Source organism: Camelus dromedarius, chromosome 1, assembly GCF_036321535.1.
Source record: "Camelus dromedarius isolate mCamDro1 chromosome 1, mCamDro1.pat, whole genome shotgun sequence".
In the NCBI taxonomy this organism is placed as follows: Eukaryota; Metazoa; Chordata; class Mammalia; order Artiodactyla; family Camelidae; genus Camelus; species Camelus dromedarius.
Window position 1 is genome coordinate 76,829,657 of NC_087436.1, and position 20,817 is coordinate 76,850,473.

Genomic DNA, 20,817 nt, shown 5'->3' on the forward strand with positions numbered 1-20,817 from the left:
CTTGGCAACATCTTGTCGGCCATCCCTAGTTGTGCTGGAATTAATTGTTGTTCCTCTTTAAAAGACAATTTCCAGAACTGACTATAATATTTAGGATGGAGCTGTAATGCAGATTAGGGGAACTTACCACATTTATAGGTGTAATCAGAAAGCAACACACCATGGGAACAAAGAAATAAGCGTTCCACCATTGGGGGAGGGCGTGTAGAGAAATGTAAAAACTGAGAGGGCCCTGAGCCTTAACCCATCTCACCAAGATTCTAATATTTTTATTAAAAATAAAGACATAAAGTCCTGGTATCCATGATGAAAAAAGTAAATGAAGTCTCATTCCTCATAGAAACAGAAGAAAGAATAAAGTTGTGTTGCATCACCTGCTACTAAGATAATGGAACTGGGGACTACATAGATATGCAGATGGAGGACATTTGGTCAGCGTGTGGCCTAGAGTGGATGGCTGGATTTGCCCGCAGGCATTCACCCAGCATCAATGGGCTGTGCAAGCTGTAGCTGGGCCTCCGCAGCAGCCCGATGTCCTGGCAGCTGGAAGGAGACCCAGTGGTTTACACATGTGCATCTAGGATGTCTTCTCTGGGGGTGAGTGCTGTGGATGTTTCTGAGTGCACTCCATCTTCTGGTCTCCCCACTACAAGAAGCTCGTCTCAGGCCATGGCTTTGCCCAGAACCAGCAGGTTATTTGGAAGTACCCAACCATGGCCAAGGTGGCTGAGCTCAGACAAGGTCTGAAGTCCTACCACGAGCCCAGATGGAGCCCTGCAGCTATGGTGCTGCTTCAAGTTGGACCCTGACCAAGGAGGGAAGGGGGAGAAGACCAGAGCAGCCATAAGCAGCTTCATCCACCAAGTCATCTGATGAAGACCAACTGATCACCGCTGTTTGTGTTTGTGTGTGTGTGTGTGTGTGTGTGTGGTGTGTTTAACTTTTCTAATAAAGTCATGCCTCATTCTCCAAAAAAAAATCTGATAAAATAAGTTCACCTAACATACACATACTGGTATATATATTTTAAGTGTTCATGTGAGAAGTTGTGCTAAAAAGGCAGTTTTGTTCAACCAAGAAAGGGAAATAGAATTAATCAGTGTTATTCCAGGCAAAATGAATTATATTGAAAAAGTAACAATGTTGAGGAGAACACAAAGACTCTATTACCAAGTCAGGCTTTAACCCCAAGTCTGCCACACATCCATCTCAATGATTCTTCGGTATCAGATGCTTAAAATGTTCCACATACGCTGATGTCCCACCGCTTCTGTCAACTGTCTTCCCACGCTGCCTTTTAAGAGAACTAATACTATCAGTTTCATCTGATTTAGATATTTATTTCATATTTGCCAGAAGATTCTGGCCAATGTTTCTGAAAGCACATTTAACTATACCATATGCCTCCTTAAATCATTTCTATCAGACAAGCTGTAGGATAAGGCTCTGGTTCATTCTGTTCTGTTTTTCTTTCTTCACAATGTGTTTATGTATATTTACCCAATTTGCTCTGTTCTTCTTGCCAAATTACAGGTTTGAGATCTCAACTATTCCAGAGCAGCTGTGCTATTGTCGAAGTCTCACTAAACAAGGCTCAGAGAACAAGCCTATTTTGCAAGAACTGATGGCGCCTGCACATCAGCCCAAGAGGTGAGCGCCCTCAGATGGGCGGGCTTCACAGAACTTCACACAGTCCTTCCTACTCACACTTAGGAGGTTTTGGTGCGAATGAACCACTGGCAGAAATTAACTCCCAAACAATCTACAGATGTTTTTTAGGTAAGACAATTGATTTAACCATATGACATTTTAAAATTAAATTATATCCAGTGGAAAAAATAGAAAAGAATAATCTCAGTGCTACCATCCTTCTTTCTGTTTGTATTAAAACAGAATTTTAAGAATTTGTTTATCTCAGTCTGAAATTCTATCCTGAATGGAGAAATTTAATAGAGATGTCTCTCAAAGAAGGTACTCCAAAGACCCATTCCAGCAATGCTAGATACCTGGACAAGACTGCCCAGAGAGCTTTAGCTTTTGTTTACTCTGTGACATCAATTTCCAAATGCAAACCCAGGTTCCAGCTACTTTGCTACATTCTTAGGCCCCATCTCCAAGTAAACATCTTCACGTTAACTCTCTTTCAAACCAAAATTCGTGAGCCCTGGGCGTTGAAACGAACAATGCTCGAAGAAAACGTAATGCAGGAAGTGACAGAAAGATGAGAAGGGAACTGAAAGAGCACGCTAACGAGATGAGGCACGTGCCCATGGATCCAGCTCTGAGACGATGCAGCTGGCTTTGAGGCTGGCCGTCTGGGGTCACTTCACCAGCACGTTGTGAATTATTTAAGTGAGAGAATAAGGGGAACCATCACCACATCTGTCACCCTCGCGTAGGAAAAGCCTTCGTTCATTGTGGGGCCAGATGTGTTTATTTGAAACATAGACTAACTAGCTACTTAATGGGTTTGAATCCTTAGCCAAAAGCTAATTAGACAAACATATTAAGCATCAGTCACCTTACAAGGCTAAATGGTTTCAGTTGTGTTGGTTTTAATACAATCTCATATGACAGCTCATCACCCACAAAAATATCTGAAGAAAATTCAAGCAGAGGAAAGGTCCAAACTACTTGCAACATACTTAGGAGAACAAATAACGATATCATCAAATAGCCAGTACAGTAACAAATAAAATCTCGTAAATTTTGCCTCAGTGGTTTTATGTACTTGACACAACAACAAAAAAAAAGGAAAGTCAAAGTAATTATTTTAGACAGCTCTCCTTCCAAAACATTCTCAGTTTGCTTGTAGGTGAAATATTAACATCAAAAGCCAAACAAATGATGATTTTTCATGCCTGATACTTATTACATCTTACATGACTATTAAAAATCACATCTCTGGAGTATTTAGCCAATCTACCAGTCACTAAAGAATATCAGAATTCTCCATGGTAGTCTCTTCAAAAAGACTGTGCCCCAAGGCAAATTCTAGAGAAAACAAATTCAGTGCTGAACAGGACAGGCATTCTATAACCACTTAGGAGAAAAAAGAAAGCTGTCCTCCTGAACTAGTAGTTACTATGAAAAAGCCAAGATAGTTTTGTGCTCTCTGCAATGGTAGGACCTTCCAAACAGAATTCCGAGGACTTTTCTCCTACCTGATATACCCAGACATCAAACGCACTGTTTGCTCCTTCTATACACAGTAAATCAAAATGTTTGAGAAAAATGTATTCATTCTTTCACGTAGCAAACATTCAGTGAATCTGCTGTGTGTCAGGCATGGCATTAGGTGCTAGAGACACAGCAAGAAACAAACAAAATTCATTCCTAACAAGAAGGAGACACAATAACAAACAGATAAATGCTTTGAAGAAAAAGTAAACCTTGAAAAGGGAATGGAGAGTGTTAAACTCAAGATGGGGGGAGGTTGTCTGATTAGGGTGACTGGGAAGGGCTTACTGAGAAGTTGACATCTGAACAAAACCTGAAGAAGTTGAGAAAAGAGAGTGAGACATGAGGGGAAGAGTATTTCAAGCAGAGAACAGCAAGTGTAAAAAGTGCTGGTGTGGGCGGAAGCCCACATGGTTAAGGAACAACAAAGAGGCCAGCATGACCATGACAGAAGGGGCAAAAAGAAGATGAAGCTGGAGACACAGTGAGGGCCAAATCCTGAGGAACCCCGAGGAACACTGCAGTGATGAGGCATTCACCCTGAACGTAATGAGGAGCTCATCCTCCAGGGGCGACATAAACTGACCTGTTTGAACAGGATCCCTTTTGCCAAGGACAGAGGCAGAAAGCCCAGTTGAGAGGTGAATACACTAAGCAAGAAAAGGCAGCAGTTTGGTCTAGGATGCCATCAGTGCAGGTGGTGGGGAGGACTGCATTCTGAACACACTTTGAAAGCAGAGCTGAGATTTGCTGACTGGCTGTGTGTAAGAGATCAGTAACAACTCAAAGGTTACCTGAACAACAGGAAGGATGGGGCTGCCAGTGGCTCAGATACAGAAGACAGCTCTGAAAGCAGACTGGTAGGGGGGCAATCAGGAACATCAGTACAGAATTACAGATTCAATAAAGTAAGACCAAACTTGAAGTCAATAGATTTAATACTGCTATCATATGAGACATTATAACTCAGAAAGCCACTGAGCCCCAGAGTGCCCCTAGGGTAAAGATGGCTCCATGCAAAATGGACCTGCCTCGAACTCCAAGGCCAGTCTAATTGAACCATAAGCATGTTATCAATAAGACGAGATTACTACATGACACAGAAAATAAATACTTTCTTATAGAAATAAAAAAGATTCTGGTAGTCTTGCTTTTATAAGTCATATTATCCAGACTTTTAATGGATTTAAAATAGAAAGCTGACACCGCTCCAGTTTCCTTGGATGATGAGAAGTGATGTCCAATAGCTTGAATATTTAAGCATCCACAAAAGTCAAGTGCTCAAGTCAACTTCAAACTACTAAAATGATTCTCTTAGGTCACAAAGGAAAACACAGTCTTCACTCTCTGAACACTAACTCAGAGTTTGGACTAGGGCCTTATATTTTTTAGTTTTCTCTGCTCTAGGTGCAAGATCAGTATAAAGTGATTCTTGAAAACTGTATTCTATTCATTATCCTAAACGTATTGCATCCACTACTGTTGAACTAGAGAGCATTTGAACTATTTGCAATTATTTCCTTCATAGTAGAGAAGGCAGGGGAAAAAACTGCAAATGGAAATATTAAGTTGCTGGTAAAATTATCTGTGTATAGATGATTAAAATAAAAACCCTTCCAAACTAAACATCCTTTATTTTAACCAGCTATCATTACGGTTTATTACCACACCAAAGAACATGAAAATATAGACATTAACAGGACTGGAACATCAATTAAAGAACAAATATTTCCTAGACTAAGGTATGCTTTATTAAGCCTTCAGCTTTTTAATCTTTATACTTAAATACTATGGTAATTCATCAAAATCCCACTTTGAAACTTTGTGTGTGTGTGTGTGTGTGTGTGTGTGTGTGTGTGTGTGTGTTTAAATTCAATACTCTACAGTCCAAAATAATGGCTGTGGCTCATTTAAAGGCCATAACAATAGTTCCCAATCCTATCCATTTAAATATTTATAGAGGCTTTTAATCAATACTTAAGAAACAAGATAAAACAGGCTTTACCATTTTCAACCTACTAAGAATATGTATAGTTAAATCATAACCACAGTAATTTGCCTAGTGTTTACTATTTCATATTTAATCTGCAGATCAAGAAAAGATAAATAAAACAACTAATGTATATTTTGTCACCATTTCCTAATTTGTAGCTAAAAAGTTCCTAAATGTTTTTAATGAAATACTTACTCTCCAACTTCATGCAGGGCAGGTGCAGGACAAAGCATAGAATTACGTTCCACACTTACCGGCATTACACCTGGAAAATAAAATGCCATTGAATTAATAAAGGGTTTTATGTATCTCACACATTTTCATTAATAATATGAAGACATGTAGCAATCAGAGTTCAAGTGTAGAACATTAGCTATATTAGCATGAAAAACCAAAAAGATACTCATCGGAAGAAAGATGAGAAGGAATAGAGAATGAAAAATAGAGATTATATGCCTCATTGATATATAATATTGGTAAATTATAAATGATGATTTTTTGACATAGAGTAAGTTCACATGCAGCTTGTAGATACTATAAAATTATCAACTTTCCTCCTCATTATGCTAATGTATTAGATTGTTAAGGATAAGTGATATATATTTTAAAAGCACAATTTAAAAATGATGGAGTAAAGAAGACAAATGTCCAAAAGATAATAAATTTATTTTAAGAGTTTACTAAAATAATTATGTCTATGATACATAAATACATTTTATAAAGCTGAATGTTTACACTGCCCTTGTAATTTTAAGAATTTATGAGAAAAATTATCTAGACTATAAATATTCCGAAAAGTTACATAATCAAATGGATAATCCTAGAAGGTGAATGATGAAAATAAAATACAGTATGATTTAATTCATTTGTTTGAGGATTTACTTTAATAAATTTAACCTTATATAGCTAAGTATAAAATATGTTTATAGTGTAATCAACTTAAATGTGTAATCCAAAGGAGTTAGGTAAAGCTAACGCCTAGATACAGATGACTACTGAATAAGAACACTAAAATTATTCTGTCCTTTTCAGTTGTAGAACCTACTAGGAAGAGAGTTTGTTACAAATATCACTGTCTTGCCTTACTAAAATGATGATCGGATAGGAAAGAGAGGAATTAATCATGGCATTTACCATGCTGAGATCCTCACACTTCAATTAAACAAACACATATTGAGCAGTTACTGCGTATGTAGCCAAAGCTGTGCTAACCGGAGGGCTTAGAACCATTAGATAAACAATAAAATTGTAGATGAACCTCTCAAAAAATAACTCCACCAGAGTTCATAGAATCGTAGCATCTGCCGTAGAGTATAAAACCTTAGAAGACAACGTAATTGTCAATGAGGCGAAAATGTCTCAGTAGAGATCCAGAATGCTCCGAATACTAAGATCTATTTAAAGAGGAGGAGTTTTTACTCAGAATGAAGATGAAAACATTATACTCATCTGCTTTTCTGAAAGCCAAGCAAGGGAAAAATAAAACCTAATTTCTTAAATATGATAATTATCAATGAACACTGTGCTGGGTGGGCATTGAAGATATAATGTATCTGAAAGGCAAAAAGCTTGTCTTCAAGAAACTGGCTGACAAATTATCGGAAAATTAGATGAAGAAAACAAGTGACAATAAAATAAGGCAATAAATAATAGAGTAGTCCAAGATAGTCAGATTTTCAGGCAAAAGTGACAAGAAATAAATCTGGAGAAAGAGGCAATTAAATCAAGCAGTGCATGTAGTCCATACAGAAGACAGTCAAGAAAACTGGGCTCATCTCTCAGCTCTGCTCATTATTCGTTGTGCCCCCGCAGGCAAGTTATTTGACTTTTTCAGCCACTAGCCCATCATTTGTATAAAAAAGGCTACTCAGGATAGGGTCCAGCAAATACTAAGTTATGAGCAAATGTTTCCACTATTAATAACCATTAACTAATTATTATTACTACTTGGTATTACGACTGGACTTCATTTCTCTCCTCACTGATTAAAAACATACATATAGCACAGTTTCATTTGGGGAAAAGAGGAAAACTCTTGTCACCGATACGCTGTGCAGATATTCAAGCAACACTGAGACCATGAGGACCTACTCTTTGTGTATGTTTCATTTACAGTGTAAGTACAGAGAACACTGCCATTCCGGCTGCCCAAGTTGAATCCTCTTCCGGTCAAAACAATTTGAAATTCCTCTAGAAGCAAAAGGGAAAATAAAAATTTTAATCACTGCTTTACAAAAAATAACAAAGAGACGTAACTTAAAAGGATCAAGATGCACAAAATGAATTTCTTATTTCTATTCAGCCAACTAATAACAAGGAAGATGGGCTCTTCTCACTTTCTTCGACCCTCTAGGGAAATGCGGTGACACTACCACTCACTGTCACACGGAGACCCATTATTTTATTTTTAAACAAAGTGTTTTCCAATAGTGACCAAGATATTAGAATTGAAGCATAACAGTCATTCCCAGACAGACACAATAGAATCTTGCTCAAATTCTTAGGAAAGAACTTGCCATCTTAGGAAAATATCCGCAGGAAAGAAAACTATGTTTTTCTCTCCTGTCAGGTACTGAGGAATGCGAATTTAAAGAAATTAATGCCTCAGGTTCTCTGGTTCTTTGAACAGTCATGTGTTATGTTTTCTTTAATCTCTGACACTCCACACAGAGTTCTTTAACAGCTTCTCCATGCCCCTAATCCCAGTTTTATTTTCAGTTGCATGCAACCTTATAACACATCAACAGTCGTGCATTTTGGACTAATAACCTATGGTCATCACTGAAGAAAGCTGATTTAGCTTGTACTCTGCGTAAGAGGAGCAGTCACTAAATGTTAGAGGGTGAGATAACCTGCTAGAAGAATAGTTAACTGATCAAATGTCTTGAATGGCAACTAAATGTTCGCTGCTTTGCTATAAGAAGGTATCTCAACTATTCCAACACTGATTAACTTTCAGTCCTCTCAAAGACTTCCTACCCAAGATAATCTAGCATATATACGGTAATTAACTGTGAAAGAAAATACTGCCATGCCACTCTCCATACAGTGTGTTATGAAAGGAATTTTTCTTATAAGTTAAAATAAAGTGTCATGCATTTAAAGTTAAAATGTAATTCAGTAAAAGGAACATGAGCCTCTGGAGTCAGACAGACAAGAGTCTAATAGGACACCTACTAACAGCAAGTACTGAACCTGTCTCTGCCTCGGTTTCCCCATCTGTGAACCAGGGATTATAGAACTGTCAAATAGCGCTGTTATGAGGATTAGGTAAAATTATAAATGCAAAGAATCCCATCCTGCTCTGGAATATTCAGATCCATTATTCCTCTTAAATAACTCAATAATCTTTAATTAGAGAGTCTAAAAGATGCAGAACTTCATCCCACATCCAGCAGTTGGGAAGCTCTGTGGTAAACTGCACAGCACATTTCCTACCCTACCAGACCCCATATCTCTCCTTCTTAAAGTAAACTGCAGGTCAGACTTGAAGAAGAACTAGAACAGGCCAGAGAGAATCACTCTCTTTGGGTTGGATGGCTTGAAAGTGCTAAAACCTGAGTCCGTTCTTAGCACCAACTCTGAAGCCACCTGGTTCTTCCCTGTCATCCATCCATAAATCACTTTCTATGGGCCTTAAGCTGGTAGGTATTGTACTTTGGCCAGGTCACTGAGGCCTGGAGCCCAAAGTCTACAGATATATGACTGTTGGTATAATCAGATAAAAGGGAAAATTCCTATTTTATTTTACTTGTCAGAGGAAAGGTCTCAAACATGAACTAAATATACAGAAGATTTTAAAAGCCTGTCACACAATATGTTCATTATTTAAAATAACACTCCAATCTTAAAAATTTGAATTTAAAATAGAAATATTTCAAGGAATTATTTAAAAATTCTTACAGAAAAAGATGCCAAAAAAGTTAATTTTGTTATTCTCTTTCCAACATGAGTTTCAAATCATGTATTTTAACTAGGAAAAAAAAGTACAATTTCTTACATGGTATTTTTAAATTCTAACCACTTACCCCCCACACAGACACTTGAGGGCCGCAATTCCAGGACTTCAGTGCATGATTGAGCTAATATCTAAAAAGGAAAAAAAGAAGACCAAGATATAGAACGAACTCTTAACAGGTAAAATGAATCATAAGATCACTAATAATCGTGTGGTCCTCCCCTTAACTTCAATAGACGACAGAGAACATTTATTAACTATCATATATACAACTACCGAGGTCTTACGAAATTTCTGTGTTGTCTCTCAGTATATATTCTAAGATTGTATTCTGTAGAAATCCTTATTTGATTAGAGTAACTACAGATAAGCCCAGATAAAGTGGGTTGCTGCCTCAAAGTCTGGTAGCCTTGGATATGAAAAGATAACTAAAATTTCCTGATGGCCATAAAATCCATGCTGACTTTCCCCATCAGGCAAAAACGAGACAGCAATTCAGACCTCCTGTTTAATTATGCTAATTTAATGTTTTCTACTAAAAGATTCAATATAATATCAATAAACACTTTTTTATTTGACTCTGGCATTTCTATTCAATTTCTCCGCCTCAATTCCCATGGATGCTATTCCTCCTTATATGCATCAAACGTTACACTTGCAGAACACAGGCTCCTTGTGGGAGCCAAACATTATTCTCAAAAACACAGACTCTGTACTCCAGCATTCCCAGAGCACAGGAACAGAATGGCTTTTCTTAGACTTGTTCTGAGAAACAGAAACCACCATACAAGGCACAAGGCTACAGGCGAAAAACAACAATGACGAAATGAGCTGCTCCTAATGGACTCAACAATCCTGTCTTTATTTTTAGAACTGCTCTGCGCTACGTTAGCAAAGTCAGACAAGTTCCAGATGATCTCTGAACGACATTCCTTTCTTGACGGAAGTGGAAGACAGATGATGATCAGTCATTTCTAGCATCTTTTGCTCATAACTAAAACAGGAAGGAAGAATTGTGGCAGGAAACAGAAATGCCTTCCGTGCTTTCTTTAATAACAGTGGATATGTAAATTGTCCGACTCTTAAAATCAGCTGGATCGAATCACGGAATTTTTGTTGCTGAATATGCATCTCTGAAAGAGGGAATCATTTGTACTTTTTAAGATGACTTCCCAGTGAATCGACTTTTCATATAGTGATAGAGGCTTCAGTGATTAGGAAACAGAGTAACATTTTACATCTGAGAAACTCCAAATGAGGTCTATTTAAACTCAGAAATGACCAAAGACATTTCATAGTCACTTAAAGACCTTTCAGTGCCAAACACCTCTTGGTCTGCTATTGTATCTCCTATAATTGACACTCCTTTGAAGAAAGAGTTTTGTTCAATTAAGAATTTAGGTAACCATTGAGGGCCATTGTCAAAGGTTAATGTGCCCTCTTGGAAGGAAAGTATCTCAAATCACTAACATCTTTAAATATTTTGACATACTTCAGATAACAAGTCTCTGAAGGGAACAGAATATAGAAGTTCTGCCAAAGGAATATGAAGCTAAAAAGGTTCCAGCTAACAAATTGGGGCATTATTGCTTTAGCTTTGGCCGATTTGAGATAAGTGAGAACTAAGCTACGAAAACAGAAGGTCAAAGGAAAACAGAAAGCCCTCAAATCTATTTTATCTGCCAGCAATTCTGAAAGAATTTATTTAGAAATAAATCCCATTAAGGAGACTGATAGTATCTCACAGTTTACAAACTTTTTATTAGTTATTTTAGACACAGCTCTATCAGCAGTACAGAAAAATGTTTCAACACAGAAAATTGTGAGAGGGAAAACCCGAGAGATGTTATATGAGATATATGAAGTGAAAGTACTTAAATATCTTAGTAAAGAAAAAAATGTATTCTACCGAGGACTTCAAATGGTACACAAATGCTTGATTCAAATTCACAAAATTGAGAAGGAATTTTAAGTTTGCAATGAAACAACCACTATGCACAGATTTTAACATACTGGAGACCAACATTAGGCCACTCATCAGGCCACTGATTGCCTTCAGAGTAAATATTATGAATTTTAACTATAAGATAAATTTATAGTATGGTAGATAGATGAATAAGTATCTTGTTAGAGGTTTTTTGTTGTTGTTGTTATTTAAAAACAGTTAAATTTGAAGAAAAGAATAAGAAAAAAATATATACATGTACTAACCCCTAATTAAGTTTCTAGATAACACTGAAATGATAAGGTCAAGGTAGAGAAAGGTAGGAGAGAGTTTTAAGAGCAAACACATATGTAGACTTCTCATCTTGTTGTGGGGAGATAGAGATGTCTGGTTTGTTTTTTTAAGTAAAAAGGATTAAAAAGAAATATAAAAAAAGTAAAAAAAAATATGAGAGAGGTTTAAAGACTATGTCTATTATAAATATACACCATTTTCTAAAACTTCCTTAGGATAAAGTAAATCAAGAAGTTATAAAGAGATTTTTTCCAAAGGCCATGTCAAAGACTATACAGCCCAGAATGATGTGTGTGAATTTCTGAAATTATGTTGGTTTTCTCTCTTCTTCAAATACTGATCATATTTAAATCAGATCTCAAACATTAAAACAAACGTGTGTGGGTTGACTTCCTCTTCTAATTTGGTATATTCCATCCAAACATTTCTAAAATAGAAAAGTTCCAATAGTAAAGATCAAATGATTAATTCTTATGGAATGTGCCTTAAAACTGGAGAATGAACACCTACAAGGACCATTGATGGTCCACTGCTCTAAAGTCAGTCGCTGTTTATCCCCTGTAACGTATTTTGATTTAAAGAAAATGTCCAGTATAATTTAGAAATTTATGTTCTATTCAAGTCTAAGATTAAAGAAATTAAATTACATTAAGCAGAGATTAAGAATAACTAAATATTAATTATATCTTGTAGTAATGTATATTACAGTATTCTTGTAAGTATACATTATATGTAAGAATATACTTAGATTACTTGAATATTTGTACTTAATTATTTTAACAAAACAAGATAAGAAAAAGTGATTCAGGTAACACATTCATTGAAAGACAAGCAGTTTAGACCATGAGTCATAAAACTGGAATTACCAATTGACATAATCCACATAGAACATACCTATCTTTCTCTAAACTTTATTTTGATTTTTTTTATTTCATAGGACCTTATATTGAGTGTATGAGTCACGTCTTCTGTTGGAAGATGAACTCTTTGAGTACAGAAATGGGATGACATACTGTGCAAGCCTTTCAGGACTAGCATGTTGTCTTGTACTTGCAGTACAACCAATAAATGCTTACGAAATACAGAATGAATGCATGAATTAATGAGAATATTAAAAATGTCTATCCAGTGAGCAATCAGCAATCATAAAAGGACTAAGATAAAGCAGAATAAAGTTAATTTATGTGAAAAAGCATCTAACCTCTCAAATAAATTGTAAATATTGGAAATCCTGAGACCCATAATTTGAAACTAAGTTCACCAAAACCATTTCCACATGAAAAACAGTCAAAGAGCAAGAGAATGTGGTGGGGGGAGAAGTGAGAGAAGAAAGTGTATGCATGTTTAGAAAATAAAATTTGTTGTAAATTTGATTTTTCCATCGAGAGTTTACCATGTTGCTATATTAAGAAAAGAACAACTAAAAGGTGTTGTGATTTAATGTTTGTATACAAATAGTTTACATCATTAAATTTTTAAACAATCATTTCCATAAATACAAAATAGTTCATAATCCATTCTCACCAAGTAATTACACAAGTTCAAATGTTCAAAATATCATAATGGATCTATTACATTAAAATTGTCATCACTAAATGACAAAAGACAGAGGGGATGACTATTTTAAACACTAGTTAGTTTTTATCAAATTAAATACTGTTACTGATTGATTGAAAACTGGATCAGATGTCCCATCTATAATTGATGCATTATCTTTCATACTCTGCACTTAGCCATCATTTGTACAACAGAGGATCTTGTAAAGATGTTTCTTCAAATACATGTTGCCGTCTGTCTTCATTAAGTCTCAATAGAAACAGAAAATAGTTTCCAATAAAGGTCAGCCTTAGTTGACATCAGAGAGAGCTAACAGCACCATAGAACAAATTTAAAGATAAGCCAAATGCTATTAACAAAACCAGGGCACTCTAAGTCATGGACACACTAGATGCAAAATTGCATCATTTGAAAGAGATATATATATAAAGATAGATAGATAGATAGACAGATAGATAGATTGGCAAAGAACTTGATGCTAGCTGTGAAAAGAGTATACTAATTGTTCACTCAAAAAGTAATATTTGTATTAAGGAATATTTACAAGTGAAAAAAATATATTATTACCCAATCCTTACTTTTAAATCCTCAAATATTAATACGGATGACAAAAGTTAAACTTTCTAAATTTAGAACAAATATCCATAGCCAAAAATTCAAATTCTAACAACAATAATAATAATTATCATTTATTGGGTGCTTATTACATTCCAGAAATTGTGCTAAGCATTTTATCTGAATTTCTTCAATCAATCCTTCCAAATCTTAAGAATACATACTATTTTTATCCCCATTTTATAGGTGAGAAAACTGGGACTTAGAGAGATTTTTTTTAAAATATCCTAGAACAATTAGTTTTTTAAATAACAGAGCCAAATCTCCCCAGGTCTGACTGAGCCCAAATTCCGTTCTTCTAACCAGTCCCCTGCCACCCTCCAGGCTTGGGATAAATGGTCTATCCATTAGACAAATTAATATCCAACAAACTAGTGAAATGTATCTGCCTGTTTTGCCTGGATGTCTTTTATACTATCAAAAATAATCTACAATCTGGCTTATTTCTTATCTTCAAAAGTATGTCACTAGGCTTACACTGTTTTTTTTACTGGGGATTTTATAGGTTTGTTTTAAAATTCCCAGGACCAACGACTTTGAATAAATTCAAATTTTGGATCATCCCATGAATTAGTAATATACAGGACACCCAAATGCTCAGAGCCCTCTCTCTTTTTATTCATTTTTTCTATTTTTTCTTACTTTATTACTGCTTTTGGTCTCAGATTTGGTTTTGTACAGACAAAACACTTGTACTTGTTACTTCCTGGCAACATACAGAAGCTAAAAGACAAGCAAGACTAGAACAAGCTACCAGGGGTCCTGACACTGGTGTGGGAACATAGTAGGAATTTGGAAATTAAAATCAAACTGCGCTTAGAAAAGTTATTTTTTGTATTCAATCTTAGAACACATTTTTTTCCATAAAAGTAACTATGTCAACGGTATTGAGGTTTCATAGTTCAAACACTCTAGAAGTTGCCTGAATCCTGGGAACAGAAAGGACATTCAGAGTGAGGAGGCAAAAGTTTGGCACTGTTGGTTTTGTTTAATCTTTCTGTTTTTTCTGGATGTGAAGCTGACTTTAGCAAACTTTTGATATAGGCTAAGTGAGTCTTTGCCCCTCCCCTCTCATTGTCTCACCCAGGTTTCTAGTTGCACAGAAATGTTTTTTCTCTAACCACAATCACAATCCAGGTTTGCCCTACCTCCCCCAAATATTCTATTTCAATGTAGTTGTTCTTATTCCATGAACTCATTCATACTAACATGTGAATGTGGATATGTGAAAAGATGACTCTTCAAACAACCTGGACAGGATTACAGCCTCAGGAGGTTATTTTTTTAAGCCATGAAAATCCCTATACATGGAAATTCAGGCAGCATAACCATTAGTAAAGCAAAAAATGCAAGGAAGGAATATGTTCCAACATGGAGCGTCAACACTGGAAAATCAAGTCGGCCTACATGTCTGCCTGAGGGAGCTCTGCCCCTCTCTAACCCTTTCTCTTAGTTTCTCTCCCTCCTGCATTTGTGAACCACAGGGTCTTTAAACATTTTTAACCTACAGTTGCACCCACAGGGCACAGGTTGGGCAGGAGATAAAAGTGTGAACTTCCAGGCAGGAGAGGTCTAGGCTGAGTAGCTGATGGTATACACAAGACCATCGGCAAGACTCGTATTTATAAACCAGTAAAAATCTATAAAAGAAAAGAGGTTGAAATATATAGAATTCTAAATTCTAGTACTTTGTGTAAAAGGTCTACATTCCAGCATATTGTCCCAAACTGGGAATGAAATGCCTAAAGATGGTTTTATATATTTAATCTCTATAATAACAGTTACTGTCCTTACTCATTATCAAAACTTTCTGTCCTCTTTAAAATGTATTTATCTTGAATGCCTCCTTTAAAATGTATGATAAAAAGCCTGCCATTAATTCATAAGAAAGTAAAAAAATCCAAGTATTTCCCATCTGATGAGTTGTTTGGGATAAAACTGTGTGGAACAGTAGCATTCACCCTTACAAATTATCATTAATTATTTTCTGTTGCTTCTAACTTATTGTACACAGTTTGAATATGTTATTTGTACAATTCAGATCATCAGAATACTCTCAATAGTTTGGGTGAACACTGCAAACACAAATTTCATGGAATGTCTCATTTTGGCAAGGGAGTGGGGTAGAATAAGATAAGGTTGTTTACGCCTCCCTCTGGGTTAGTTTGGTTAGCGGTAAGACCGGATGCAGCCTTAGGAGTCAGCTCTGACTGTGCTGCTTGCTGGCTTCTGAGAATACAGATGTTTGGCAGGAGATCAAAGTAGGTCCTATTGTGCTGTCCTCTGAAGTCCAGCCTGAATGAAGTTCCAGAATGGGGTTTCACCCTGGATACTCCAGGCAAATTAATTTGGATTGAGCCTGCATCTAGTGTTATGTGGTCAGGTTGTACGATTTCACTACAGGCTAAATTTGCGCACAGGGCAACAAGTGGCAGACACGCACTTCGGAGTCAGAATGCGCAAGATTTGTGGAGGTGTGAGGACCACTGCTAAGACAGAGACATAACTCTTTCAAGAATCTCCTTGGTTATAAAACAATTTCTTATCTTACTCATCCATAGGGTTATGATCAGATCTTTACAACTACTGAATAATAACCAGGAAAATTGACAGTATTATCAAGGAACTATCTAGAGCAGAAATAAGCAGATAGCATCAGGCCTGATTTCTTCTTTCTTGGACATTTTATGATACCTATGAACCCATATTTTGATTGAGCTCTTGTAAGTCCCTAAACATGTTTACATAATGAACACATGTTATAATAACAAATATGGAACATATAGGAGGTAGTAAAAGCCATATCATGGCCTGAAAGAAATGCATACAATGGATATTGCTGTGGCCCTTTTCTTCTGGCCCTGAAGATAAAATGGGATTAATTAGTGGAGAATTGCAGTCAGGATATATCTAAGACAAAATTTAGCATGGAATTAGCTAAGATGAGGGGATGAAGTCAAAATATTATTTAGGACCCACAGTGTCTTTGATGTTTAATATTAAATTTGTGAGAAATATCTAGGTCTTATGATTTGAAGATCAAGCATCCAGTGTAAACAAAACAAACAAACAAAAGCCCACTTCCTACAACTAATTATAAACCAAGGTAGATTTTTAAAATCTATATTTTTTCCGATTTCTAAATGGCAATGGGAAAGATACTCTTGGAAAGTAGAATAGAGCCCTTTCCAGAAGAAACTAGGTAAATATGTTTTAAATGAATGATAATGCCTCACATTCAAAACCAATCTAATATAAAAAATATACAGCACAATATGTTATAACAGCAGCTGCTCAATTAATGTTTATTGAATTAACTGAAAATTAAATGTAAAACTTTCTAATAAAAAGCATAAGCATTCAGACTACAAAACAAATAAATGGGGTGCATAACAATGAACTGTTTAACATATTTAAAAATACAGAGTTTAATGAGGGGCTACTTGAACTAATCTTTTGGTCACACACAATGAAAGGAAAACTTATTTGGACAGTTCAATTTTTTTGGTAATCAATGCACTGAGCCAAACGGAAAAAAAAATTGTTTTAAAGAGAAAGAAACAATAAAAACAACACAAAAAGAAACAAATTTAAGATATGTTTCTTCTTTTCCAAAAAGGGCTAATTCTAGACAGGATATGTGGAAACAGGAAAAATATATTAAATCCCATTGAATGGTTTCCTTTGTGACCTCCTTTTTTAAGGTCAATTCTAAATAAAAAGGTATTTCCCCCAAAGTAGACGATCTCTTCACACTTAAATTCAATATGCTAGCCAAACATCTTCAACATTTTAAAAACTCTATTCAAAATTCAAAATATTCATTCTAGCAATAATTTTCTAACAGTGACTTTGAGTATATAACATCACCTACACCAGTACCTTGCAGATAATTTACAAGTACTCTCAGTGTATACTTAACAAATAGAAACTGCTCATTTCCATGACATACAGCATGTCAGAAAATATCAGTGAGCATAATAATACGGTCTAAAAAAGCAAACTATTTTTTTTCTGCTTCACTGAGAAGTTTTAGCACTGAGTTCATCCCAAATATGAAGCATTCCAAGTTTAAATTTCATGAGGAAAAATCACTGAACATCACTAGTTCCCCCCCAAAAGTCCCCTTCAAAATGAAGCTTTAGTAATCAGCCATACATGTGCATAAAATAAGCAGCTAAAACAACTAGAAAGATGTTTTTCACAATCTTTTCTTGTTTGCTTTTCACCTTTCAATATTCAGACATATGATTTTTACTTTCTATCTTGCTGCCAAACATCCCTACCAAATATATTTTTCTCTAAGAGGTAATACTTCAATGAAAAACAACTGTAATTTGTAATCACATGTTTTGGTTTGTTTATTTTTTAAAAAATGCTTGGAGCTCCAAAATACCAGTTGCTCAATACGGCATGTTCTGCACTGACCCATTTCTAAATATGGGTTCTCTCTTCCTTGGCAAACAAGGGAACAGTCTAAGCACAAGCGACGGATTCTAAACAAAGTTTTACTCTAATAAATCTGGGGACGAATGTAAGTTATGACTGTTGCCTTTTACTCGTCTCAGCTCCACACATAACAGATGAGTTACTGATTATCCTGTTGGTGAAATCATGTCCGTATCACAAATTGCGAAACAAAAACCCAAGTGACAACTAAGCTCCTCTGCATCTTGTGATTTTCACAACAAATCATATTAGCAAGTCTTCCTTTTTCACTGTAACACAGAAACACACCCAAAAATGGACTGGGATATAAAACAAAAGTTTATGTGCCTCTCTTTCTTTTGTTCAGCATAAACTCAGAATAATCATTTAATGCTTTCTTAAAGGATGAGTAGATTTTTCCATAAAAAGTGCTTTGAAATTATGGTATAAAGTAATAATAAATGTACCATTTGTTTCAGAATCTAAAGAAATTGAGTCCCAACATGTTTTTCACTTAGATGCATATATTATTTCATATTAGTCCTATTTACCCATTCTCTTGTTTCATTAACTGAAATGTTAAATAGACCTGTCAAGCATGGTAAGTCTATATTTGTTCTATTTGATTTTTTGAAACTCCAGAGTGGCAAATAAAATATTTTCCTATGCAACAGGAATAGAAAAAAAAAAAAAAAAAAAAAAGCTCTATCAGTTCTATTGATTCTACAAACACATATGCCTAAAAATTGTGAGCTCAGAAAAGTCAAGAATACTATATCCATCTTTGTAACCCAACATCAGAATAGTGTCTTGGACACAGTAAATATTCAAAAATTTGCTTCCAAATAAATTAGGATTTATTATATTTGTGGGGAAATGAGATATAACTGAGGAATTATGCATTTACTCATGATAATTTACACTGACAGTACATTTAGTCACAAATTGTAACCATTTTAGCCTCCTTTTCAATGTCCTTGCACTCAACTGAATTTGCTTTCAAAAACAAGTGAGCCTCTAAAGGTCATCTTCTTTTGTAGTCCAACAGATTAATGTTAAGAAATAAACATCTGGCACTTAATTTTGGCTATGTAACCTAGTACCACCACTTTAGTTTTCTCACAAAATATCACAAAGCTGTAATTATTTATTGAAAATGGATTTGATTTTCTTAAACTACAATCCCAACCAAATAAAGAAAAAGGAAAGAATAATAATATTATTAAGTATAATTATCATGCAAATGCAAATAAAGCATTGGACAATGGATGTCAAGATTATAAAATTTCAGTAAAGTAAATGAATAATTTAAGGCAAATTTTCTATTTGTATTTTTGAGTTAATTAGAATTTAGAAGTGGAGTGACTTAATAAAATATGTCAAAAGCATTTTAAATGTATTTGAATATAGTAAACTGTAATAGTTATTGATTTTTTTTCCCTACCCAGAACAGTTTTTCATCCTTACATACCTATGAACAGTGTTCCCTTTCTACTGGGGAAATTGTTCTCCACTCCATAGAGTCCTAGTGAGGCTATCAATCATGATACCATCTCCCTCTCCAGCTTGCTCCCAACCTTTCATCATGGGGGTGGGCATGTTACCCAGGCTGGTCCAGATATGTTTGTTGATTATAATTGTTACAGGAGTGAGCACTTGATCCAAGGGAGTAAATCAGAGTCTTTAACTAGGACCAAGTATACCAATGCCCAGAGACAACAGGTCTCTCTTTCCAAAGGGCTTGCTAGTTGAGCCCCATATAAGCTGAAACCCTTGGTGATTACTTTCATTTGGCACTCATCTGAATAAAGAGAGAATGAGGCAAACAGAAATACAGGCAAAACCTACAAAGAGAGAAGACCCTAAGAACACAGATTAATTCCCTGGATCTAACTGTACCTGAGGCAATTTCCTCCTCTGGACCATCCAGTTAGCTGTAAAAGCCAATAACTTTTTCCCCCTTAAGCTACTATGAACTTGGTTTTTGTCATTTGTAACCAAAAGTCTTAATACAGTGGAATATAAATAAAGAGGATGAAATCAAAGTAATACAGAATCAGAAGTCAATCCAAAATAAAGATTTTCTGGCAAAAACAAACAAAAAAATGATTTGATTTTTTTAATGCTTAACTACACCATAAATATATTATAAAAATATAAAAATATTTTCAAGAAGCATGGATTTTATGTATCCATTTATTGATTAATATGAACTAAACAATGACTACGTAACCAATGCTATATTAAGCACTGGGCAAAAAAAAGGAGGAGGGGGAGAAATAGGATCCCAACCTTCCTACCATTAATGTGAAAGATGTTATAAGGGACAGCTCATCTATATTCAGTACTAAAGGTCCTTGGATAAATAGAAGCTCAGAAGAATCTGACATATAATGAGCCTCACATTATAGCCAGTCCTTTTTAAAAGGAGTCCTAGACACTGATTTCCAATTTGAGTAAGTTGTATCAGTTTGGTTTTTCTTCTTTCCCTGTGAATATATCTCTATAGTTAGCTCAGACTTTAGGTTTTTCATCAAACCATGACTTTATAGAGATTTCCACAATGAGGCAGTCAACATTCATAGCAGAACCTGCTGAAAGCAGTTAAGCTAAGGTCTTATCAGAATGTTTATTAGGTACCACCTTCCTCTACGAAAACGGTTTTCCAGTAGAGAAAATAATTTTGCAATGTCTTCTCAATCCATTAAAATACTGTTTAGACACCTTTCTTCAACACTTTTAAAAATAATAATAACATATTATCATTAACAATAATAGATGTTACTGAGAAAAAACATCTTGGCTCCAAAGGTCAAATGAAGCTTGTATTTCCAGCACTACAAATGA

General features: G+C 35.4%; 1 protein-coding gene across 1 annotated transcript in view; it reads right to left on the reverse strand.

Moving 5' to 3' along the window:
• The window catches only part of ANTXR2 (ANTXR cell adhesion molecule 2), a 133,710-nt gene that overhangs the window by 88,453 nt on the left and 24,440 nt on the right, over positions 1-20,817 (reverse strand). The window contains exons 8-10 of the mRNA XM_010983350.3: positions 9,202-9,262; positions 7,265-7,363; positions 5,369-5,438 (exon numbers count right to left, since the gene is read on the reverse strand). Coding sequence (XP_010981652.1) covers positions 5,369-5,438; positions 7,265-7,363; positions 9,202-9,262 — 230 coding nt within the window. The remainder of the gene's footprint in view (positions 1-5,368; positions 5,439-7,264; positions 7,364-9,201; positions 9,263-20,817) is intronic.